The sequence below is a fragment of the Aquarana catesbeiana genome, linkage group LG07 (assembly GCF_042186555.1).
Source record: "Aquarana catesbeiana isolate 2022-GZ linkage group LG07, ASM4218655v1, whole genome shotgun sequence".
NCBI lineage: Eukaryota > Metazoa > Chordata > Amphibia > Anura > Ranidae > Aquarana > Aquarana catesbeiana.
The window spans coordinates 107,196,818-107,224,405 of record NC_133330.1 but is presented as its reverse complement, the minus strand read 5'-3'; the positions used below and the strand labels follow the sequence as shown (position 1 = coordinate 107,224,405).

General features: G+C 43.8%; 1 protein-coding gene across 4 annotated transcripts in view; it reads right to left on the bottom strand.

The window, feature by feature from the left end:
* PLA2G6 (phospholipase A2 group VI) overlaps positions 1–27,588 on the bottom strand; it is a 256,973-nt gene that overhangs the window by 157,478 nt on the left and 71,907 nt on the right. For all 4 annotated transcript variants that reach the window (XM_073592600.1, XM_073592601.1, XM_073592599.1 and 1 more), the window contains exon 7: positions 15,868–16,050. In XM_073592600.1, coding sequence (XP_073448701.1) covers positions 15,868–16,050 — 183 coding nt within the window. The remainder of the gene's footprint in view (positions 1–15,867; positions 16,051–27,588) is intronic.

Here is a 27,588-nt window from a genome sequence, read left to right as displayed (position 1 = left end):
CTGCCTTGTCTCCCCACAAAAAGGAGGTCAACAGGGAGTCAATGTATCGGAACGTCTTTTTAGGGATATATAGTGGGGCGTTAGAGAGTATATATAAAAATTTCGGGAGAAAAATCATTTTAAATAAGTTAGCTCTCCCCAACAATGTGAGTGGAAGATCTTTCCACTTCTGTACTCTATCCTTGAAGGCGTTGATTACAGGCCATAGGTTCATTTTTGTGAATGATTGCACTGGCAATTGGATCTGTATTCCTAAGTACTTAAACTGGTTTGTTATTGCTAGAGGGCATTGGGTGGGAAGTACTAAGTTCGGCTGAGGATCTAGAGGAAACAGTGATGATTTGGACCAGTTAATTCGGAAAGTGGGACTCCTAAGTTTAACCGCAAGGGGTTCTATAGCTAGGGCGAAGAGGAGCGGAGACAGGGGGCATCCCTGTCTCGTCCCCCTACCTATCTTAAATGTCTTTGAGATGAGCCCATTCACTCTAACACATGCCCGGGGATCGTTATACAGTAACTTAACCCAGTTCACAAATCTAGGTCCAAAGCCCAATTTACTAAGCAGGGAAAACAGATAATTCCATTCGACCGAGTCGAATGCTTTTTTTGTGTCGAGCGACGCCACCACTCTTTTACCTATATTTGTGTGTGAAATTTGTAAATTTACATAGAGCCTTCTAAGATTCATGTGGGTACAACGGCCCGGGATAAACCCAGTTTGATCTGAGTTGATCAATTTAAGGATTACTGACTGCAATCTACCAGCCAAGATTTTGGCCAATATTTTGACGTCAGTATTGATCAAGGAGATCGGTCTATATGATTCACATTCGCTTGGGTCTTTACCAGGTTTTGGTATCACAACAATAAGGGCCTCACGCATGGATTCTGGTAGTATACCTTCTTTTTCTGCATTTACAAACACTTTCTGGAGTCGCGGGATTAAGCTTTCTTTGTGTAGCTGATACCATTCCGCCGGGAAGCCGTCAAGTCCAGGTGACTTACCCGGCCTAAAGGAGGAAATAGCACCAGCTATCTCTTCTGAGGTAATGGAATGTTCCAATGCTACACTATCTTCTGGTGCCAAAGATGGAAGGTTCAGGTCCCCCAAATAGGAGGAAAGCTCCTGATCAGTACATCTTGATTGGGACTGGTATAGGGTGTCATAAAAGTCTACAAACGTGTTCAGAATATCTCGTGAATCCCTCACCAAGTCTCCCCCTGGTTGTTTAAGGTGCAGTACCGACGTGGGGGCATACAGAGGACGTGCCAAAAAGGCCAAATTCAAATATGGATCTAGCTTGTTGTAGTTGTTTCTTCATAGTATGGTCAGTCAGAAGTAATTTAAATTGCCTTGTCAAGTCTTGCCAAAACTGATAAGTCTGAGGTGAGGGGTTTTGTATATATTCCTGTTCAGCCGCTGCAGCATCACATTCAACCTGTTTAATATCTGAGTTTAAAGCATTTGCAAAGGCTCCCGTCTCTTTATTGAACACCCCCCTCATGGTGGCTTTAAAAGCCTCCCATTGATTATGTATCGAGGTCTCAGCACCGTTCTCCCTCCAGTAATGATTAATAGCCGTCTTGCAGCCATGTGTCACGTATTCCTCCTGTAACCATTGTGTTTTTAGGCGCCATTGTCGTCTTCCAATGGGCACATTCAAATTTAATGTGACTTCCATTGGAGAGTGATCCGACAGAGCTCTAGGAAGATACCTGACCCCGGATATAATTTGGAGACCATCCATGGAGGACAGGAGCATATCTATTCTAGTCAGTGTCTTATGAGTTTCCGAGTGGCATGAATACGTTCTGACTCCTGGGTTATTGCGACGCCATACATCAATAAGTACATAACTATCGAGCCAGGATGAAAGGGTGTGGCGCACGCCAGAGGCACATCCATGCCTGTCAAGATCCCCATCCGACACTACATTAAAATCGCCCATTAACAATAGCGGGCCCTGTGCTATCTTCACAGTTTCATTTAGAATGCTTTCTAGTACTTGGAAGGAGAACGGTGGTGGAACATACACACACACCAAAGTTAAACATATACCAAACATTTGACACACTAATATGGCATATCTACCATTAGGGTCTGATTTGACCTGTATAATTTGTGCCGCTGCTTTCTTAGTAACCAGGATGGCCACTCCCCGAGAATACATTGAATATTCAGCATGTATGACCCTCATAATGTTAGCTTTCTTTAACGCCATGACTTTGGACCCCTGTAGGTGTGTCTCTTGTAACAGGACAATATGGGGTTTATATCTTCGGATAAAGTCAAAGACAAGAGACCTCTTTATCTTTGAGTTCATACCACGGACATTCCATGATAATATATTTATCTTACCCGCCATTGAAAGAGGAGTGATACCAGGACTCGCTTCCTAGGAGAGCATCGGCTAACCAGCTTTTGGCCAGCCACTTCAATCTGTGAGGACTAAAACAGAGAGAGACAACAGCACACAGCACGAACCAACAGAGCATAACTTCCCTTCCCACCCTACACACAGCCCCAACATGCCGTGCGCCCATATCCCATAACTATAACAATAATGGATGACCTCAGAGGGTCATAGATCGTGGTCAACTTCTGAAGTTATAGTTCTTCAGCGGGGGGACCCACTGCTTACCAGTTTGTAATGAATCTTGCGGTGGTAAGGGGAAGAACAAAAAGAGTGAACCACCGCCCCCTGCCCTCCCTGTATGTATTAGGGAAACAATTTCTGTAGCCAATAGAAAACAAAAAAAAAAAAAAAAACAAAAAAAAAACCTCCTCTTCTTCTGTATAAAAGGATCTTAAAAGTACAAGTTACCGGCAATACACAGTTCAGTAATATACTCAGGGGAGTAGATAATAAAGTTCCCCCCCAAAAAAAAAAAATAATAATAATAAAAATTTAAAATAATAAAAGGAAGGAGAAAAAAACCTCTTGTATCCAAGAGAAATTTAGTAGAATGAACTTTGAACCAACATGTAGAACCGAGCAGGACAAGCACGGTGTAGTTGAGGTGTCAGAGCTCAAGGACACTATTTTGAGTCTCATGACTGATAAGCAAAAGAAGATTGGAGAGGTATGCTGCAGTGGCATCCATCAAAAGGATGTGTGTCTTTCTTTCAGTGTCTATCTTCAGGGCTATTGCGCCCCCTAGTGTCCAGCCAGCGAGAGGCTTCAATGGGAGAGCTAAAGAAGGAAACTTTTCCCCTATCCACCACTCTCAGTTTTGCAGGATACAACATGCTATAGGCCAGCTGGAGATCTCTGAGTCCTTTCTTGACATGCACAAAACTGGCTCTCTGTTTCTGTGTAGCAGCAGAAAAGTCAGGGTAGATTGAAATTCGGTTACCATTAAATTGCAAGTCTCCTATAGTGCGGGCAGCGCGAAGGATATTTTCACGGTCTCTAAAATGTAGAATCCGGGCTATCATTGGACGCGGGTGAGACCCAGGAGAGGGAGGTTTAGATGGCACCCTATGAGCCCTCTCTATGGCGAATAAGCGTGAAAAGGTATCGTTCGCCATATTTTCCTTAAGCCACATTTCAAGGAAGTCTTCAGGTTGTTTGCCCTCTGCCTTCTCAGGGAAACCAACCAGGCGAATATTGTTCCTCCTTTGGCGGTCTTCCATATCACTGAGCTTATCTGTGTGAGCATTCACTTCACAGTGGATGTGTTGAACTTTATTCTCCAAAGGGCGGACTACATCTTCCAGGTCACTAATTCTGTGTTCAGCTTCAGTGGCCCTTTCTCTAATATTCTGTACATCATTCTTTAAAAACGACATCTCAGCCCTTATGCCATCAATGTGTTCAGTCAGTGTGGCCTGGCAGGTACATATAGCTTCCATAATCTGTTTCAGAGATGGCTCCCCCTCCCCCTCCTCTGGCATTATATCTCCCATTTCTTCCTGTGGTAACCCATCCAGGGAGAGTCCTTTCCTCATTCCCTTAGTTCTAGGAGGCAGTGGGCTTACCTTGCCAGAGTGAGAAGGGGATTTATCTGGTCCGCTCTGCTGTGTATTGCTGTGGTGTCTTTCCTCTGCCTCATGGCCGCGGCCATCTTGAGATCCCCAGGCATACTGAGAGAGACGGTCTGCTGAGGATTCCATGGGTGCTCGCCCATATTTAACCATACTGCCGTGTTCAGCCAGGTCCAGAGAGGGTATTGAAGGCTTTGGTGTGGAGAATCTGTGTCTCTGACACCCAGGATGTCTGAAGGATTAGTTGTCCTGCAGGGAGCTCTGTCTCAGTGCTGCTCACATATCAGCTGCTGGCTCCGCCCCCTGGGATTATTGAGCACTTTAACGGGGCTTGATCCCCATCATATTTTTAATCATATTGGAATTTTTCTTTTGGATTTGTAGTAGTGAAATTTGACTTTTTTCCAGTTCTCCAGTTTTTATTTTATTTAATATTTTTTGAGATATATTTTATATATTTTTTGAGGTATCTACTTTGAAGAATCTTTATTGTTTTAAAAACAATTGGAATCTGTTGTTTAGGAATTATTTCTCCTACGATCCTTATTAGAGGGACCATCTGGCAGTTACTTGATTCATTGATTGATGCATCATTGATCTTGTCTGTGACCTTGGCTTGCACAATATTGGTGGAAGATTAATTGGATAGACTGTTTTTATACCTGGAGCTTCAATTATTGGACCTTCCTAGTATGGCGAGAGTTGCACATATGTAGCACCTAGTTTAGCGCCACTATTCATTATTTAATCATCCTACTAATTGGTGTGTGAACACTTTATCTGTGGCAGCTACTATCTAGCTTTAATTAGCTTGTGTTACATTCACCCTTATAACGGTTTTTAAAAAATCCTTCTGTGTGTGCGCACAAGTATCCATTGCTTTCTAAATGTTATTTTGGGGGTGCAATTCCACATATAACCATGGCATGTGTGAGCAATATATCATTTAGTGACAACTTTTTGTAAAAAAAAAAAAATTTTTGTCATTATTCAATCACTTGGGACAAAAAAAAATAAATATTCAATGGGCTCAACATGCCTCTCAACAATTTCCTTGTGGTGTCTACTTTCCAAAATGGGGTCATTTGGGGGGGGGGGGGGGGGGGTTGTACTGCCCTGCCATTTTAGCACCTCAAGAAATGAGATAGGCAGTCATAAACTAAAAGCTGTGTAAATTCCAGAAAATGGACTCTTTTTAGATGCTTAAGCAGAACACATGGAGAGACCCTTGTTACTGGAGCCTTCCATGCCCACTAAGAATATCAGCAGAGCCAGTGGATATTCCTGAGAAGTGGCAACATAAGATGTGTTTGTGACGCTTGATTTTTTCAGATTTCTGATGAGTTTAACCCCAAAGGGGCGAGTTTCTTCTCACGCGATGACAAGCCTGGGTGTGTGGTGCACGAATATAAGAACTTTTATCACCTATAAGGAATTTGATTCACTCACATAAACCACTTCATTGGACTTTTTTCACTTATATGAGGAATTTAATAAGAGCGTGTCATATGTTGATGGATTGACATGAGCGCTGCTATGGCAGTTTGAAGTCGCATGACATTTTGGACTTTTTTAATTGCCATTGGTTTTATGTATTTCTTCAGTGTTGTCACATGAAAAGATAAAATAAAATATTTACAAAAATGTGAGGGGTGTACTCACTTTTGTGAGATACTATAATATATATATATATATATACACACACATATACACATATACATATACACACACACACACACACACACACACACACACACACACACACACACCGGGTAAAATAAGTATTGAATATGTCACCATTTTTCTAGGTAAATGTATTTCTAGAGATGCTATTGACATGAAATATTCCCCTCGTTCGTAACAACCCATGCAATTCATACATACAAAGAAACCAAAACAAATAAGTTCAGAAATTAAGTTATGTGTAATAAAATGGAATGACACAGGGAAAAAGTATTGAGCACATGAAGAAAGGGAGGTGCAAAAAGCTATGGAAAGCCAAGACACCAGATGAAATCTATCAGTAATTAGAAAGCAATCCTGCCCCTTGTCAGTGCAAATTAATATCAGCTGGTTCAGTCTCAACTGATGGCCTATAAAAAAGGTGTCTCATTACCAGGGTGTTACACAATAAACATCTCATGATGGTTAAAAGCAAAGAGCACTCTTAAGACCGTCACAACGTTAAACTTCTGAATGTTCCAGTGAACATTGTTGGGGCCATAATCCGGAAGTGGAAAGAACATAATTTCATAAACCGGCCACGACCAGGTGCTCCTTGCAAGATTTTTGACAGAGGAGTAAAAAAAAAAATTATCAGAATAAGACCAAGAGCCAAGGACCACTTGTGGAGAGCTTCAGAAAGACCTGGAATTAGCAGGTACAATTGTTTTAAAAAAAACAATATGTAATGCACTCAACTGCTATGGCCTGTATGCACGCTCACCACGCAAGACTCCATCGCTGAAGAGAAAGCATGTTGAAGCTCGTTTAAAGTTTGCAGCACAACATTTAATCAAACCTGTGAAATACTGGGAGAATATAGTGTGGTCAGATGAGACCAAAATTGAACTCATTGGATGCCATAATACACATCATGTTTGGAGGTCAAATGGCACTGCACATCACCCCCAAAAACACCCCAATACCAACAGTGAAGTTTGTAGGTGGGAACATCATGGTGTGGGGCTGTTTTTCAGCATATAGTACTGGCAAACCTCATATCATTGAATGAAGGATGAATGGAAAAATGTACCAAGACATTCTTGATAAAAATCTGCTGCCATCTACCAGTGTGATGAAGATGAAACGAGGATGGACATTTCAGCAAACACAAAGCCAAAGAAACTCTCAATTGGTTTCAAAGAAAGGAAATAAACCTGCTAGAATGGCCAAGCCAATTACCAAACTTGAATCCAATAGAAAATCTATGAAAAGAACTAAAGATCAGAATTCAGAGAAGAGGCCCACGGAACCTTTAAGATGGTGTGTGAAAGACCATTTGTGTGGAAGAATGGGCCAAAATCAAACCTGAGCAATGCATGCGACTAGTTTCTCCATACAGGAGGCGTCTTGAAGTATTAAATATATTTCAGTTAGCTTGTTCAGTACTTCCTCCCTGTGTCATTCCATTTTATTACACATAATATACATACTATACTATATTTCTGAACTTATTTGTTTTGGTTTCTTTGTATGTATGGATTGCATAGGTTGTTACTGACATGTGGTAAAAATGTCATATCAATAGCACCTTTAAAGAGGAAGAAAATCCTGGTGGGTTTTACTTCCTCTTTCTTACCCTGCAAAGGTAAAGCATAATGGGCTACTATGCATCGCATAGTAGCCCATTATGTGTCGCTTACCTGAAACCGAAGCCTGCGATGTCTCCGTTGTCCCCCCTAGCACGAAGCGTCCATCTTCGACCCTCTTCCTTCTAGGGCCACAAACTCCGGCTCTGTGACTGGCCGGAGTCGCGTGACGTCACTCCCGCGCATGCGCACGGGTGCCGCCAGTCACGGCATAACCCCCATTAGAAACGGCACGATGTGCCCTTTCTAAAGTGCGCATGCGCCAATGACATCGGTGCTCGGCTTTTTAGTAAAAATCTCCTAAACCGTGGATAGGATTTTTTCGCCTGTAAAATCCTTTTCTTTGAGTACATCACGGGACACAGTATAATAATGACTATATGGGTTATACGCCACCTATAGGTGAATGGCCACTGGCAGATAGTCAAACAGGAAGTCCTTCCCTATATAACCTCTCCTACAAAGGAAGTACCTCAGTTTCAAGCAAAGCAATAAATATCCCAAAAAAGATGGGAGGGACCTCTGTGTCCTGTGATGTACTCAAAGAAAAGGATTTTACAGGTAAGTATTATGAAAAAATCCTATTTTCTTTATCATACATCACGGGACACAGAGCAACCATAATAATGACTATATGGGATGTCCTAAAGCAATGCACTTGAGGGGAGGGAGACACAATCATAGAAACTGCCACCTGAGAAGGACTTTGTCAGGTCACCTGAGGCCAGGTGACAGATGCACTCCGTTGGGGTCAGGAGTGCATTTCTGAGGTAGTGGACCCTACGGCTGACTGCTGCGGATGGAGCTCTGGGTGGTTCAGGAAAGCAGGTACTCAGGAGCACCAGAACTGATCACACTGGGAGCTAGAGCATGAGATTTCCCAGGGCGTGGAATCTAAGAGCCAGCGGGTGTTCACCAGCGCCCCTGATGGGGAGATGGACTTTGCTGCAGTCTGGCTCCAGGTCGAGGACCCCAGGGTCTCCCAGCTCACACTCACGATAGACTACTGGAGGATAGAATGGAAGCAGCAGACTGGGACAACCAATATAGTCAGGAGATAAGCCAAAAAGTCAGGGCAACAAGCAGATAGGGATAGTCAAAGAACACGCCAAAGGTCAGGATATGAAGCAGACGAGGACAGTCAAGAACAAGCTACGGTCGGTAAACAGAATCAGACGTAGGACACATAGCAATGAGTACACGGAAGCCAAACACACAATATTGATCAGCAAGGCTTGGCTTGCAGTGCAGAGGTTAATATCGTGTTCCTAATTAAAGGCTGGGGTGTGCCCTGGCCTTAGAGCCCCTGGCGATTTTAGTCAGGGAGTCTTTGGAGGTTCGGGGGATGCAGATTGGTAATCTGAAGGAAAAGATATCCCTCTATGCGGACGATGCCCTACTGTATCTAAATGAAGCAGGAATATCCGTCTGCTGCCCTAGAGATATTTGACAAATTCGGCTCCCTATCAGGTATACGGATAAATTGGAACAAATCAGTCCTCTTCCCCTTAGACACTCAGGCCATTGCCGCGGCAGGGCCCTCATCATTGCAATGGGTCATGGAATTTAAATATCTAGGAGATTAGGGTGTCCAGAGATACTGCCCAGTATTATGCTCTTAATTATATTCCCCCTTCTCCGCTTCCTGAGGGAGAGATGTCAAGCCTGGTCTGGACTCCCACTGAACCTTATAGGCCGTATAAAAATCTTAAAGATGATTATTTTGCCAAAGTTCACCCATCTTCTTCGGAACAGTCCGGTATGGATACCGGCATCTTTCTTTCGGGAGGTGGATGGATGTGTCAATTCCTTTATATGGAATGGATCTATCCCAAGACTGGCAAAATCTACCTTGTGCCTACCGACGCATTTGGGGGGCTTGGCCCTTCCCAACTTTCGGGTATATTCCTGGGCAACAATGCTTGTTACAGTATACTGGTGGTTTAAAGGAAAATGCTCGAACGCTGCGGTGCGTGTGTGGAGGCGGCTCGGTTGGGCTCGATGCAAGCACTACAAAATCTGGCCTATAGGGGGGTGAAGGCATATGAGGATCTCCTAGCCCCAATACGATAAAGGTGTGGATTTTGACTGGACATAGGTTCTTTCGCCCAGAACATTGGTCTCCGGTCCAGCCACTATGGGGTAACCCTAATCTGCCTCACTTTAGGTCAGTGTCAGATCCCCAGGTCTGGGCATGATTTGGTATAAAAACATTGAGAGATATCATGCCTGCAGGCACTTTACTGACCCTACCCCAATTAACTAGGACTTATGAGCTCCCGGTTGGATGTATTTCCGGTCCGCACAACTTCGCCACGCGGCTAGGGCCCAATTTCCCACACCTCCAACTCTTCAGTTGGACCCGGTGGAAGAACTCCTTGTCCAGCGATCGCCTAACGAAGCCTCTCTCTGCACTGTATGGTACCCTGCTCCATATTGATACAAAAAAATTGGATAGACTCTGGGAAGTGTGGAGGGTGGATATCCCAACCTTGGAGAGGGAGGACTGGGAAGGTTGTTAGGAAGATGGTCCCAAACTGGTCATCTCTGCAGGAGATAAGCTCATACAAACTAAATTTCTGCACAGGGTGTACTTTACCCTGATGCGTATGTCCAGAATATATCCTGATGGGGATCCCCGATGCCCCAGGTGTAGGATACATCCGGGTACATACATGCACATGTTCTGGATGTGTCCCGCCCTGGTGGCCTTCTGGTCTGGGTATTTGAACAATTAAATGTTAGACTTGAGCTCTCAGTCCCTATGACACCTGAAATTGCGTTACTTGGTATTCATGATGATGAACAAAGATCCCACCATAATAAACTGCTAATCCCATATTTACTTTTTTATGCCAAAAAGGAAATCCTATGTGAATGGACATTTTCTACCCCCCCTGCTCTATCCACCTGGGAAGAGAAAATTAATGCTGCCCTACCATTATATAAACTGACGTATATCAGTCGTGATTGCCCCTGGAAATTTGATAAAGTTTGGTTGTCATGGACAACTTTTTAATTCCCTGGCTACAGCTGTATATGGTCCCCCCCCTTCCCCTCTTTCCCCCATCCCCCTTTCCTATTCTACCCCACCCTCCTTCCTCATTCTTTCCATCCCCTTTCCTTTTTACCTCCCCCCATCCTTTCTTATTTAATGGGACCTGATTCCAAAGCACAACTTTCTTGATGCAAATCTACACGTATTGGTCTAATATGTACTATACTAATTGAAATTGAACATATGGCATATGTAATAACAAATTATTGTCATGTATGTCCTCTACTCCACAAAAGTATGTATTTTTATACTGTATTACTGCTCTTAATAAAGCACTCCAGATTGTTAAAAAAAAAAAAAAAAAAAAGGCTGGGGTGGGGCCATGCTTGAGGTAAGATTACTTATGCATACAGGTGAACAGCGACTGGCCTCTAAACTGAACACAACAGAGAGGTGAGCAAACAGACATGAACACTACTGCAGAGTCATGACAGTACCTCCCCCCCCTAATACAAGGTCTCCCCCTCCCCCACTTGGGCCCAGGCTTGGAGGGAAACCTCAGATGAAACCTCCTCAAAAGACGAGGCGCAAAAGCATCAGATGCAGTGATCCAAGACCTCTCCTCAGGACCAAAACCTTTCCAATGCACGAGGTACTGAAGAATGCCTTTAGAGAGGCGGTAATCCAGAATTTGACTAAGCTCGTACTCCTGATTATCCTCAGAAACTGGGGCCGCGGTAGGGAGAGGACGAGACAACTTATTGAGGACTAAAGGCTTTAGAAGGGAAACATGGAAGGAGTTAGAGATTGAGACTTTTAGGAATCTGAAGTTTGAAACAAAACGGATTTAGTTTAGAAGTTATAATGTACGGGCCAATGAATCTTGGGGCAAACTTCAGAGAAGGAACCCAGAGCTTGATGTTTCTGGTGGAAATCCAAACTTTGTCCCCTGGCTGTAAAGAAGGCGGTTTACACCTGTGAAGGTCAGCAAAACCTTTGAATTTGCCAGCAGCTGCCCGAAGAGAATCATGAACGTCACCCCAAATAGAATTGAAGGATTCCTGAGCCATAGCCAAAGCTGGAATGTCTGGAGAACAGGTCATAGGAAGAGGGAGCTGAGGGTGTCTTCCATAAACTAAAAAAGGGTGTCTTTTGAGAACTGGTGTTTACATGATTGTTGTGAGAGAATTCCGCCCACAGGAGTGGAGAGGACCAAAAAGCATGTGAGAAAGCACGTGGTTGACCTTTCTCCTCAAAGGACTAAAGAAGCACAGCTCCCACCTCCATTGAAGAAGCGTCCACTTCAAGAAAAAATGGATCCCCAGGATTAGGTCTCCTCAAGAGAGGTCCAGAAGCAAAGGCCTGTTTCAAATCGTGAATTGCAGAGACAGCTTCAGGGGACCACTCCTTGGCATTCGCACCCTTCTTGGTCAAGGCGATAATAGGTGCAGCAATGGAAGAGTAATTCTTAATGAACTGCTTATAATAATTTGTGAACCCAAAAAAGCGCTGTGTGGCCTTGAGGCTGGCAGGAAGAGGCCAGTTGGTAACGGCTGAGACCTTTCCATGATGCATACGAAGACCCAAACTAGAGACAAAGAATCCCAAAAACAGGACCTCAGAACATTCAAAAGAACATTTCTCCAGCTTGGCATACAGACTATTGTCTCTAAGGCGCTGAAGTACAATCCGGACATGGTTTCTGTGGACAGATTTTCTGAAAAGATGAGAATGTCATCCAGATAGATGACAACAAATTGATACAGCAGATCCCTGAAAATTTTATTGACAACGTTTTGGAACACAGCTGGGGCATCACACAAACAAAAAGGCATAATCAAGTATTTGTAATGCCCATCCCTAGTATTAAACACAGTTTTACATTTGTAACCTTCCCGTATCCGGATCACATTGTATGCACCTCCGAGATCCAACTTGGTAATAATGGAGGCACCTTTCAATCTGTTGAATAGTTCAGATATTAAGAGTAAGGGGTATAGATTTTTGATTGTCACCGCGTTTAAGCCTCGATAGTAAATGCAGGGTCCTAAGATACCATCTTTTTTGGCAACAAAAAAGAACCTTGCTTCTGCAGGTGATGAGGAATTCCCGATGAACCCCCTTACTAGATTCTCAGCGACATACTCTGACATGGCCTGGGTCTCTAGAATGGACAGAGGGTAGGTACGGCCCCTAGGCAGAGTTGCTCCAGGAACAAAGGTCGATAGCATAGTCAAGGGGACTGTGCGGAGGAAGGACCTCAGCTGATTTTTCGCATAACACATCCCAAAAATCGCTATTTGCAGCAGGAAGAGCGGAAGATACAGATGTAGTTGCAACCGGAAGTCTCTCCTTGGGGGCAACCTTGCGTAGGCAGGACGAGAAACAGGGAGGGACCCCAAGCCAATATCTGCCCAGTCCACATGTGGAGAGTGGAGCTGTAGCCAAGAAAGGCCCAATATGATGGGGGTTGAGGCCTTTAGGTAGGATAATGAAGGATATCCACTCCTGGTGGAGTATCCCTACCGACATCTTAACAGGGAGAGTCTGGAAGTGGATAGGGCCCCCCTGGAAGAACTGTGCCATCGATTGCCAAGACCACCATTGGCATAGTGAGGGGCGAAAGGGTAAGCTTCATAGAAGATGCAGTTCTCCATAAAATTGCAAGCAGCCCCGGAATCCACATATGCCAAGACCGATTGAGAGGAAGCACCTACATAAAGGGACACTGAAAGAAGAAGACGAGAAGGTGATATTTCTGGGTCCAATACTCCACCTTCCAGATTATTAGACCCGAGCGTTTCCCGGACGAAGCGAGCAGGAGTCACGAACATGCCCCCACAACAGAGTTCTGCGCCTAGCACGTTCCTCAGGGGATAGCCTGGTCTGGCCCAGCTGCATAGGTTCCTCAGCTGGCAGAAGATGCTCCACAGGACGAAGGGAGGGGAGCTCAGACTGACTAGAGACAAAGAAGTGCTGGCGTCTTTTCTCTAGGGACCTCTCCTTAAAGGGAATATCAATCTGGTTACACAAGGAGATGACACTGTCCAGACCGGCGGGGATGGTTCTTCCCGCTAATTCATCCTTCACTCGGTCAGAGAGGCCATGAAAAAATGTTGCAACTAAGACCTCAATATTGCAGCTCAACTCAGTTGTTAGTATACGAAACTGAAGAGCACTGGAAGAGTAGAAGGGCACTGGCTGCTGAAGAAACCCGACCCGGTTCCTCAAAGAGATTCCGAAAGAGCTTCAGGCAGGCTAGAAACCACTGGATCATTCTTCTCCCACAGGGGGGCAGCCCAGGCTAAAGCCTCAACGGAGAAGAGGGAATATAGGCTACCTTTGCCCTTTCACATGAGAAGTTTAGATGCCATTGGTCCAACAGGAGACGTGAACATAGCCAGACCACTGAACCTGAGGCCGTGTATCTGCCTCACCCTTCTAAGTCATTTAGCTAGTCTAACAGATACATAATAAAGTAACTGTATTAGACAAACTAATACGCAGTTCCACAAGGATGCAGGTCTAGACAATGTTGGTCTACCGCTATACAACCCTGTAGGTATGCAAGTATGCAGGTACCCAGGTATGCAATCATGCAGGTATGCAATTATTCTTGCCATTCATGCATCTATGTATGCAGCTCAAGGCAATAAGCACATATGTATGTATCCCTATAGCAAGGTAAAAAAAACTTCTGACTTTAGAACCACTCACCTCCTGCCCAGGACTACATGTCCCATGAGGCATTGCTCCTCACACATTCACAAGTTCTCAGGCACTTACTGACATGTATGGATGGTGTACTGAGCTGTACGTGTGCTGCACTTTGTCTTCTGACAAGTATGGACGGTTTACTGAGCTGTATGTGTGCTGCACTGTATTTCCTGATATGTAAACAAATAATGCATTCTGTATGCAGACTAAATAATCTGCTGGCCGATTCATTGATTATGAAAATAGCTGACAACTATTTTCATAATCGATTAGTTGTCGATTAATTGATTAGTTGTTTCGGCCCTACAAGCTGTACACTCACTACTTTACATTGTAGCAATGTGTAATTTCTTCAGTGTTGCCACGTGAAAAGATATAATAAAATTATTACAAAAATGTGAGGGGTGTACTCACTTTTGTGAGATAATAAAATATATATATATACACACACACATACACATACACATACACACATATACATATACATACACACACGCTGGATTCAATCGGGGTATAACACCCAAATTTTCTCCCTGAAAATCGGATGCAAATAGTGTGAGCATGTTATACGCCGATACTTGCATTTGGGCTGCCTCGGAGGGAACAGGGTGGGGGACAGGACGAGAGCTGTCAGATTACATAGAGCGAGAATCTCCTGTTAACTCGGCGGCAGCTGTAATACATAGTCCAGTCTCCTGGACGGGCATTGGACCAGTGTTCTGTCCATCATAGAAGCCAGTCCAGGAGGCAGGATTTCATATTAAAGAGGCCACTGAGTAAACAGGATATTCTTGCTCTATGTAATCTGACGGCGCTCGTCCCGCCCCCCTCCCCGTCCCCTCCGAAGGAGCAGTAATCTGACATGAGGCTGCAGGTTGGCAATGGTGAGGCTGCAGATGGCCACTGATTAGGCTGCAGATGGGCAATGGTGAGGCTGCAGATGGGCACTGTTCAAGCTGCATTGATAGGCAATGGTGAGGCTGCAGATGGGCATTGATAAGGCTGCATTGATGGGCACTGACCCTTATTTTGCTTCAAAGTTCTTTATGAAATTTCCCCTCTTAAAATTGAGGCGTGTGGTATACACCGATAAATACGGTATATATACATATAGATCTCAAGATGGGTAACAGCACAGAGAGTAGAATTTATTGTTCCATTAAAAAATAATCCAGCAACTTCAAGTCTGCCCTTTTGAATACGGACCTGCACTGTGCAGTGAAAATGGAGCTATGTCTGTGTTCAGGTCTTAAATGGCTTCCATGCATACAACACATGAGATAAAGAAGTATAACCACATGTTAACCCTTATATATCCATAGCAAACTATGTGTATTTTAAAATGAATGATTTACTGCTACATAAGATTAATATAATGGGGAAAGTATAGTTACAATACAGTTTAGGACAAGAGGATTAGGAGGACCCTGCTCTTGCCAGATTAGGTTCAAAAAGGTTGGATGACAGCCAAGATTGCTTTGGCACCTTTGCTATACTTTATTTTATTTTTTGCTATTTTAAAGCATACTCCGTCTCAAACTAAAGATGCGACAGTAGGTAGCAGCCAAAAAAAAATACAATAGAATTCAAAGACAAGTGAACATTACTACTGTGGTAATATACTCAATTTAATCAATGAGAATAGAGCAAGAATATAAACAACTAACAAAATGTATGTATGCCAGTGTAAAAAAAAAAAAAAAAAAAAGTATAAAATTTGACTTATAACTACTATTTACTCTTTAAAAGATTTATGAAAAGTATGTAAAAGAGCGTGGATTCAATTTCAATACTGAATATGAATCATACTACTATCCTAAAGCAATAGAGCAACAGAGCTGAGTATGCTTTACCTTCATGGCAAGGTGGAGAGGGGTGTTTCCATGCTCTCCCTTGGAGTTGGGATCGGCTCCATGAGTTAAGAGAACCATGGCACAATCAAATCGATCTCTCTTCACCATTATGTGTAGTGGGGTTTCTGATGTCCTGCTGAGTGCATTCACATTGCTACCACGATTAAGCAACAACAGAGACATCTGTGAAACAGATAGATACTGTCAGAGTTATAATGGCAAATCTATAGCTTCCTAAAGGAAACTGATTACTCTGTACAGAGAATTGTGATGGTTCCAGAAAACAATTGTGTTAAATGAAAATTTGATGCCCACAGAAATCATACCCTTCATTTTTGTTTAAAATGCTGTAAAAAATAAACAGTTGCTATTCTCAGCACTTCTTTTTTTCTCGTGCTAACTGTGCACCTGATTCCCAATAATTCTGTGTACTTTTATCACAGGAACATATCAGCTAATGTATATGCTACAAAACTGTTTCCTAATGTGCACAAGTATACACATTCTATACAAATCTAAATAGTACCATATCTACTGGAATCAGTATAGGACTAGAAAATGTGTGCCCAATCATGAACAGGGTAACTTAGGCTGGGTAGATTTGGTACCCCTCAATGAATCATACCACAAGCCCCTGACGACGTTCCTTATTGTATGAAACACATAGGGTAGAGCCTGGGATCTGGTGTCACATCGCTACATGCGCAGACCACAGCCATCTTGTGGGATGGAAATATTCGTACCTTATGACACGCTTGTTTTACTCGTTTTAAATGCAAGTATTCTGATTTATCTGGAATAAACTTTTATACTGGTTTGATATACTGCACCATGAGGAGTTGTCTGGTCCTATTTTGATACATGAGTCCTGTAGATTTACCATCCTGGAGGGATATACAGGATCCATTAGCACATTACCTGAGAGAAGAGGAGACCAGCCTGTGCCTGTTTGACCACCTATAACCTAGTGGTCCATATTTTGGGGTAAGAGGCCCGGTGTGTTGGTGTTCAGTGGAGGACATACTACTACTCACCTCAGTCTGTTTGATTATACACCTCGGGTGACTCCTAAGATATATGAACTTTTTTGTGTTGTTTACATACCAAGGTCTGAGGACATTTTTGAACTTCTATGATTCATTTGTTTTATAGCGCTGATATATTTTTTCCTTTTATCTTTTTATTGTTACCAGCAATTTATGCCAGCTGCTTTATAGAGCCTAAGCACAGTGAATACTCCTTATCCAGATGTAACTGACTGTGGGACACTGGAAAAGGAGGCACAGACAGAACTGATCTTGGACTATGGAGAAGAGAGAGGAGGATGAAAGGGAGATGAACAAGGACAGGTGATAGAGATGATTATTGCTCATAATAATAGAAGCAGCCAAGCATGTACAAACATGAAATAAGCTATTTGTAGACCAAGGAAAAAGGAGACAGAAGTGAGAGGAGTAGCAGCTGATCAGAGAGAGAGTACACAAAGCATTAGGTGGGGAGGATGGGAGAAATAACAGAGGGGGATCATCATTAGGTTGACAAAGTGGTAACTGATCGTGGTCAAAGCAGTAGAGATTTGGGGCCTATGGCAAGGCAGAGAGGAGTAGGAGGTCATTATGCTTGCTAGGATGGAAGGCAGTATAAAAAGGGATTCTGGTAGGAGAAAGGGAAGCAGACTGTGAGCAAAATACAGTAGACAGGTCAAAGCAGCACAACAGGTATCCAATGCTGCATACTGTATTGGTAAATGTAGTATTGTTTTGTACAAACTGCTGTTTCTCTTTCCTGGGGGACAACAGTAAATACGGTCTCTAATGATATGCAAATGTCATGTGCGCAGTCATTAAGGAGTTAAAGGTGGGCAAAAAGCCAGGTCCTGATGGCTTCACGGCACTTTACTATAGGTAATTTGCAGACATATTAGCTCCTCACCTGACGGCTATGTATAATTCCGCTAAGGATAGCCCGGCCTTTACTCCGAACCTTTTGACCGCTAGCATAGTAATGCTCCTGACACCCGACCGTGTTCATACATCCTACATAGTTACATAATTGGGTTGAATAGGTTGAAAAAAGACACAAGTCCCTCAAGTCCAACCTGTGTGTGTGCTTCAATGTCAGTATTACATTGTATATCCCTGTATGTTGTGGTCCTTCAGGTGTCTAAAAGTTTTTTAAATTATCGATGCTCCCCACTGAAACCACTGCCTGTGGAAGTGAATTCCACATCCTTACAGCTCTAATGCCGCGTACACACGGTCGGACTTTTCGTCTACAAAAGTCCGACAGCCTGTCCGACAGACTTCCGGCGGACTTTCGGCGGACTTGCAGCAGACTTTCTAACGAACGGACTTGCCTACACACGACCACACAAAAGTCCAACGGATTCGTACGTGATGACGTACACCGGACTAAAATAAGGAAGTTCATAGCCAGTAGCCAATAGCTGCCCTAGCATGGGTTTTTGTCCGTCGGACTAGCACACAGACGAGCGGATTTCGGGGTCCGTCGTAGTTACGACGTAAAGATTTGAAGCATGTTTCAAATCTAAAGTCCGTCGGATTTGAGGCTGAAAAAGTCTGCTGAAAGTCCGGAGAAGCCCACACACGATCGGATTACCAGCCAGCTTTAGTCCGTCGGTGTCCGTTGGACTTTTGTAGACGAAAAGTCCGACCGTGTGTACGCGGCATTACAGTAAAGAACCCTCTACGCAGTTTAAGGTTAAACCGCTTCTCTTCTAATTTTAGTGAATGGCCCCGTGTCCTTTTAAATTCCCTTTTTGAGGATTGAGTTTTATTGTGGGGTCAACAGTATGGTATTTGTAAATTGAAATCATATCCCCTCTCAAGCGTCTCTTCTCCAGAGAGAATAAGTTCAGTGCTCGTAATTTTTCCTCATAACTAAGGTCCTCCAGTCCCTTTATTAGCTTTGTTGCCCTTCTCTGGACTCTCTCCAGTTCCAGCACATCCTTCCTGAAGACTGGTGCCCGAAATTGGACGGCATACTCCAGGTGTGGCCGGACCAGAGTCTTGTAGAGTGGGAGAATTATCGTTTTATCGCTGGAGTTAATCCCCTTTTTAATGCATGCCAATATTCTGTTGGCTTTGCTTGCAGCAGCTTGACATTGCATGCCATTTCTGAGCCTGTCATCTACTAAGGACCCCCAGGTCCTTTTCCATCCTAGATTCCCCCAGAGGTTCACCCCCTAGTAAGTAGATTGCATTCATATTTTTGCCACCCAAATGCATTATTTTACATTTTTCTACATTAAACCTCATTTGCCATGTAGTTACCCACCACATTAATTTGTTCAAATTTTCTTGCAAGGTTTCCACATCCTGTGGAGAAATTATTGCACTGCTTAGCTTAGTAACGTCCGCAAATACAGAGATTGAACTGTTTACCCCATCCTCCAGGTCATTTATGAATAAATTAAATAGGATTGGTCCCAGGACAGAACCCAGGAGGACCCCGCTTTCCACACCAGACCGTTCCGAGTACTCCCCATTTATCACTACCCTCTGAACTTGCCTGAAGGTTAATAGGTTGGTTTGGCAAGAATGATTTTTCATGAATCCATGCTAATTACTGCTAATGATACAATTTTCATTAAAATATTGGGCCTTTATGTCCATTTCACTCATTAATAAGTGCACGGGCGCTTACATTGGCCAGCGAGGGAGCCAATCAGTGGGTCCGGTGGACTCGATGTTCGCCAGCCACCCACGATCTTTCCCCGCAGTGACAGAACGGGGATCTGCCTGTGTAAAAAGGCAGATCTCCGTTCTTACAGGGGAGATCACAGAGATCTTGTCTTTCTGCGATGCAGGAAGAAGGATCTGTGCGTTTCCCCAGTAACACAGTCCCCCATACAGATAAGAAAAACACAAACATGGAACACATTTAACCCCTGGATCTCCCCTGATGTTAACCCCCTTCCCTGCCAGTGACATTAGTACAATAACAGTGCATATTTTTAGCACCGATTACTGTAATAATGTCACTGGTTCCCAAAAAAAGTGTCAAAAATGTCAGTTGGGTGTCCAATCTGTCCGCTGCAATGTCGCAGTCCCGCTAAAAATCACTGATCGCCGTCATTACTAGTTAAAAATAAATAAAATAATAAAAATGACATAAATCTATCCGCTATTTTGTAGATGCGATCACTTTTGCGCAAACCAATCAATATATGCTTATTGTGATTTTTTTCACCAAAAATATGTAGCAGAATACATACCGGCCTAAACTGATGAATGCGTTCGTTTTTTTTACATTTTATTTTTTTTTTTTTTGGAAATAGCAGAATGTAAAAAAAAAAATTTTTCTTCAAAATTGTCGCTCTTTTTTGTTTATAGCGCAAAAAATAAAAAAAACGTAGAGGTGGTCAAATACCACCAAAAGAAAGCTCTATTTGTGGGGAAAAAAAAGGATATCAACTTTTTTTGGGTACATCGTCTCACGACCGTGCAATTGTCAGTTAAAGCGACGCAGTGCCGTATCGCAAAAAATGGGCTGGTCAGGAAGTGGGTAAATCCTTCCGAGGCTTAAGTGGTTAAGAAAGACCAAGTTGGTTTTGTTCCGGGATGAAAGGCAGGAGATGCAATTAGACAAATTTTACAGCTCCAACACATAGCTCATAGCCGCTCTTTGGTGACAATGATTTTGTCTCTCAATGTGAATAAGGCCTTTGACAACTTATCGTGGCCTTATCTTATGACTGTACTCCGCCGTTATGGCTTCGGTGCTTATTTTTTGGGATGGATAAAGACATTGTATGATTCACCTCAGGCTAAAATTAAATATTATGGGTTTGAGTCATCTCTTTTCTCTATCAGGAGGGGGACTCGTCAGGGCTTCCTACTTTCTCCGCTTTTATTTATCTTGGCGTTGGAACCCTTGGCGGAGGCGGTTCCTTCCCATCCAGACATATCAGGTATAGGGGTCGCCAATTCCATTAGTAAGCTGTCATTATTTGCTGATGACATCTTGATGACCATGACTTTCCCCAAAATCTCCCTACCTAATTTGCTATCACTTTTGGTCACTTTCGCGTCCCTCTCAGGACTTCGGGTGAACCCCACTAAATCTAAAGTTATGCAAATTAAGCTCACCCCTTGGACCTAGCAGCCTTAAAAATGTTTTTTTTTTCAGTGGCTGTCTTCTCTGCCTTATTTAGGGATCAAGCTTACTCCGACATATGCCTGATTGCACCAGGCCAACTATCTCCCCTCATTTAGCAAGTTATCGGCTATGTTGTCTTCCTGGTCTCATCTCCCGTTATCTTGGTTTGGTAGGATAGTGGCGGTTCGCATGTCATACATTCCGAAATTGCTTTACTTTTTCCGGGTCCTGCCAGTCACAGTTCCTTCACATATTCTGCATATACATCAATGCAAACTTTTAACGTTTACTTGGGGATCCACTCGACCCAGAGTAAACAAACAGGTTCTGTATGCCCCTAGGGTAGTGGTTCTCAACCTGGGGGTCGAATGATGATTTGCCAAAACTCCCCACTACAGTTCTCAGATCAGCAGATGACCTTGATCAAGAGCACCTAAGTTGGCTCATCAGAACTCCCCCAAGCACCCCCCCAGATTTAGAAGAATTGCATCCTGTTCCTATCTCCTCTATGCCTTGGCTCCCCCCTATTTACCGTTCTAGCACGATAGGACCATGCTTAACTCACTCCCTTTGCCTGTTGGATTCGGTGAAATTTTCCGCAGGCCTGATTTCTCCACATCTCCCACTTCATTGCCCATTATTCGCACCGGGTTGCGATGATGTTTACTCCTTATTCACCCCTACCAGGATATTGACATTCAATGCCCTATGTTCTTTTCAGAACATCCCCCAGCGAGAACACTATAGCTATCTACAACAGCTTATAAAATCCCAACCCACCCCATACACCTTGACCCCCTTTGAGAGCCCGACCTCACTCCCCAGGCTTGATATTATTAATTTATTCCTTAATAATTTCTTCTAAAAAACCTCCGTTGAGGCCTTATCTTCAGTGGGAGAAAGAATTGGGGAAACAACTAGACCCGGAGGACTGGCAGATCATGACTATGACATTATCTAAGTCTTCCAAAAACGTTCTTATACTTGAGAATGCCTACAAAATACTTTACAGATGGTATTATATGCCATCCAGGCTGGCCCGTTTTATTCCAACCTACTCCCCTCTCTGCTTCCGAGAATGTTCCCAGGAGGGCACAATGGCACGTATTTGGTGGTCTTGTCCGAAGGTATGCAGGTTATGGGTCAAAGTCTACACTCTTCTCTGAAATTTATTTCATACCAATTTCAAAAGGGACCCCTATGAAGCTCCCCTTTGCAAACCGATTGAGAAATTGCTTCGGCCGGAGTGTCCACCGATAAGAGGCATGGAGGAACTCAGCTATGAGGAAAGTTTAGAAGAACTGAATTTATTCTCTCTTGAGAAGAGGAGATTAAGGGGGGATATGATCAACATGTACAAATATATAAGGAGTTCCATATAGTGAACTTGGTGTCCAGTTATTCACTTTATGGTCAACACAGAGGACAAGGGGACACTCTTTACGCCTAGAGGAAAAGAGATTTAATCTCCAAATATGGAAAGGTTTCTTCACAGTAAGAGCTGTGAAATAATGGAATAGACTGCCTCCGGAGGTGGTTCTGGCCAGCTCAGTAGATTGCTTCAAGAAAGGCCTGGATTCTTTCCTAAATATACATAATATAACTGGGTACTAACATTTATAGGTAAAGTTGGTCCAGGGAAAATCAGATTGCCTCTCGGGGGATCAGGAAGGAATTTTTTTCCCCTGCTGTAGCAAATTGGATCATGCTTTTCTGGGGTTTTTTGCCTTCCTCTGGATCAACTGTGGGTATAGGATTGAATATATGGGATTGTATGATATTCTTTTTTATTTTATTTATTTTTATGGTTAAACTAGATGGACTTGTGTCTTTTTTCAACCTAACTATGTAACTGGCTCTGCACCTGTTTGCTGCAACTAAATTAACTATAGCAAAGGCCTGGAAAACTCCTGTACTTAGCTTTGAGGCAGTAAAAAAAATGCATGAATGATATTATGGTAAATGAAAGGTTGACAGTTACTCCATCAGATACACATGATAAATACCTTTGGGTTTGGCAACAATCAACCTTCCAGATTCAATCCCTGGCTCCTCTCAATTTAATACACTCCGGGCGTGTGCCCTATGGACTCCCTCTCTTTTCTTCTCCCCTTGTCCTTTTTTTTTCTTTCTTTCTCTTTTTCTTCTCTCTTCCCATGTTTTTCTCTTCTTAGTTTTCTCTCCCATGCTCACCTTCCAAATTTATCAGGCCACCAGGCATTGTCCTAATTGTGAGGGTTATATTCTAACATCATTGCATCTTTGAATTATACCCTCCTCTATGTGTTTTTTTTTTTTGCGCATATGGTCCGCTGTATGTGATTTTAAGTTTGGACATTTTCAGTAATTTTTTCACAGCGCACAGCATTTCCCTGAGTTTCAAGTCATTCCGGATTATGAGGATTGACTCATTGCCCATACCTGAGGCCTTCCTTGGAACCTGTAGGATTTCAGTACTCTTCTTTATACTTTATGATCCGTTTTACGCAACATGCATTGTGACCATCTATTTGTTAAAGTGGTTGTAAACAAAAAAAAAGGAAGAATAAACCACAGCCTGTGACAAAGAAGAAGTAGCATTATACGGATGAGGTCATTCTTGTACTCTTCCCTCCGGTAAATGTGTTCCCTCTCAGTAATAAAGCCAAAGAGTGATGGCCCCTCATCTTCCCGTCTGAGTGCAGCTGATCAGGGACTTCTGAGTATTATCATCTTCTATTGTTTTTCAAAATGATGCTTCTCAGTGCTATCACAAAACTGTATGAATCCTGATGCTTTTTCTAGATTGCTGCCAGTCATCCAGTATAAGCCCTATCCACATAACTATTTGAAGCACCATATAGAGAATGCATTACTTTAAAGTGATTGTAAAGTCTCGTTTAAAAAAATAAATAAATAAAAAACAAACATGTTATACTTACCTGCTCTGTGCAGTTGGTTTTGCACAGAGCAGCCTGGATCCTCCTTTTCTCGGGTCCCTCTTCACTGCTCCTGGCCCCTCCCTCCTGTCAAGTGTCCCCACAGCCAGCAGCTTGCTATGGGGACACCCGAGCCAAGTCACAGCTCTGTGTGTCCATTCAGACATGATTGACAGCCGCGGGAGCCCATGGCGCCGCTGCTGTGTCTCAGCCAATCAGGAGAGTCCCAGACAGCTAAGACACTCGAGGACATCGCTGGAGAGACATGGGGCTCAGGTAAGTAATTAGGGGGTGCTGGGGAGGCTGCTACACACAGAAGATTTTTTTATCTTTATGCACAGAATGCATTAACCAATTTAGGACCAAGCCTGTTTTTCAGACTCGGTGTTTACAAGTTAAAAACAAGTTTTTTGCTAGAAAATTACTTAGAACCCCCAAACATTATACATTTTTTTTCCTAACACTCTAGAGAATAAAATGGTGGTCATTGCAATACTTTTGTCACTCTGTATTTGCGCAGCGATCTTACAAGCGCACTTTTTTTGGAAAAAATTCAATTTTTTGAATTAAAAAAATAAGACAACAGCAAAGTTAGCCCAATTTTTTTTTATACTGTGAAAGATGTTGTTACGCCGAGTAAATTGATACCCAACATGTCACGCTTCAAAATTGCGCCCGCTCGTGGAATGGCGACAAACTTTTACCCTTAAATCCATAGACGACTTTTACCCTTATCTCCATAGGCGACGTTTAACAGGATGCATGTTTTGATTTACAGAGGAGGCCTAGGGCTAGAATTATTGGTCTCGCTCTAACGATCGCAGCGATACATCACATGTGGGGTTTGAACACAGTTTTCATATGCGGGCGCTGCTCACGTATGTGTTCGCTTCTGCGCATTAGCTTGTCGGGATGGGGCGCTTTAAAAAAAATTTTTTTTCCTTATTTATTTTACTTTATTTTATTGATTTTAAACTTTAAAAAAAAAAATTGGGTCACTTTTATTCCTATTACAAGTAGGGATGAGCCCGATGTTCGAGTCAAACTTACATTCGCCTGTTCGCCGAATAGCGGTGGTGTTCGTGGCAAATTCGAAAGCTGCGGAACACCCTTTAAAAGTCTATGGGAGGAATCAAAAGTGCTAATTTTAAAGGTTAATATGCAAGTTATTATCATAAAAAGTATTTGGGGACCTGGGTCCTGCCCCAGGAGACATGTATGAATGCCAAAAAAAGTTTTAAAAAAAACGGATGTTTTTTCGGGAGCAGTGATTTTAATAATGCTTAAAGTGAAACAATAAAAGTGAAATATTCCTTTAAATTTCATACCTGGGGGGGTGTCTATAGTGTGCCTGTAAAGTGGCGCATTTTTCCCGTGTTTAGAAAAGTCCCTACACAAAATTACATTTCTAAAGGAAAAAAAGTCATTTAAAAGTAATAGCTGCTATAGTGAATTGTCAGGTTTCGGCATGGGATCCTCCCAGTCCATTAACAGGCCCTTTGAGGCCTGGTAATGAATATTAAGGGGAATCCCGAACCAAATTCAATACCAGGCCCTTCAGGTCTGGTATAGATATTAAGGGGAACCCTGCGCCGATTTAGAAAAAAAAAAATGGCGTAGGGGTCTCCGTTCAGGTCTGGTGTAGATTTTAAGGGGAACCGCGCGCCAAAATTTTTTACAAAATGGCGTGGGGTTCCCCCAAAAATCCATACCAGACCCTTATCTGAGCACACAACCTGGCAGGCCGCAGGAAAAGAGGAGGGACGAGAGATTGCCCCCCCCCTTAACCGTACCAGGCCACATGCCCTCAACATGGGGAGGGTGCTTTGGGATATCCCCCAAAGCACCTTGTCCCCATGTTGATGGGGACAAGGGCCTCATCCCCACAACCCTTGCCCGATGGTTGTGGGGGTCTTATCGGAATCTGGAAGCCCCCTTTAACAAGGGGACCCCCAGATCCCGGCCTCCCCCCGTGTGAAATGGTAACGGGGTACAAATGTACCCCTACCATTTCACAAAAAAAGTGTCAAAATGTTAAAAAAGACAAACACACAGCTTGGGGACAAGTCCTTTATTAAAAAATAGAAATGTCCCACGAAGTCCATTCATCTTCTCTCACTCCGCTGATGGACCGAAAAAAAAAAAAAACAAAGCCGCGACCGACAATTGGAGGCACCCGCCGTATGACGCGTCTTTGCTTTGGCAGTTCTTATATAACTGTGGGCGGGGCCACACAGTGACATTCCTGGGTGACTCCGCCCCCCTCTGACGCATGGGGACTTCCCCATGGCTTTCCCAGGTTTTCAGAGGGGGGCGGGGTCACCCAGGAACATTACCATGTGGCCCCGCCCTCAGTTATATAAGAACTGTCAAAGCGAAGATGCGTCATACGGCGGGTGCCTCCCATGGGAGGCGGGTCGGTCGCGGCTTTGGTTTTTTTTTTCTTCCTTTTCGGTCCGTCGGCGGAGCGAGAGAAGATGAATGGACTTCGTGGGACATTTTTATTTTTTTATTTTTTAATAAAGGACTTGTTCCAAGCGGTGTCTTGTTTTTTGTACCATTTTGTGAAATGGTAGGGGTACATTTGTACTCCGTTACCATTTCACACAGGGTGGGAGGCCGGGATCTGGGGACAGGAGGGGGCCATCTTGCCGCACTCGTATCCATACCAAGGAAGGAGAAGGACCCGATGGCCTCCGCGCTACTGACGGTTCCGGTAAGCGGCGGAGGGCGCGGGAGAGCGGCGGGATGGGGGGCCCCTCTCCCATCGTCGATAGCGGTGATCTTGCGGCAAATCTGCCGTAGAGACCACTATTATCGTAAACAGAACCGCCCACTGAAAAGATGGATACCTCGGTTGTGGCAGCAGCTGCTGCAGTTACCGAGATATCCATCTTTAAAGTGCCAACGTATATATACAGTGGGCGGTCGTTAAGTGGTTAAGATAAAAAACCTGCCTTTACAACTCCTTTAAGCAAAGTAAATGTGGGTTACTGGATGCACCCACAAGCATTTAAAACAGTATCTGCTCGGGGGCGTGGCTACGGCATGCACAAGTGAAGACGTGCTTCCTTTGAGCTCCGTGAGACCCGCTCATCTTTCACCCTGAACGGCAGCATACCTGGGGGGGATCGACACACAGAAAGATGCCCCCAAAGCGCAAGACATCCCCGCAGACACAGCGGACCCCTCGAGGCCGGGCAGAATCACTGGATGACTTCTTCTCAGGGTCCCGCAGAGGAAAGGCAAGTACAGCCAAGATAGCGCCCGGCAGCCATGCTGCCAGGGCGGCCTCCTCCATCAGCTCGCCGCACATGCCTTTGCTGTCCCTCCCTCCCCCCCCTCTAGCTCAGAAAATCCCACAAATGGAGGCTAAGCCTGGGGGGATAGAGACATCCGTTCCCACATTCTCTCCCTTCCTACAAAGGCTGATTTGGAGCGGTTTGCCCACAGAATGGAGAAGGCCCTGAGACAAGATATTGAGGCCTTGCAGGCAGACGCAGCACACCTGGGAGGTAGAGTGGAGGCCCTGGAGATGCAGTGGGATGAGGCTACTCCTACCCTGCAGGCTCTTACTGACCATTGCAAAATGCAAGACCACAGGCTTGAGGCCCTGCTGGATCAAATGGACGATTTTGAAAATAGGAGCCGCAGGGTTAATATACGCATTAGGGGTCTGCCA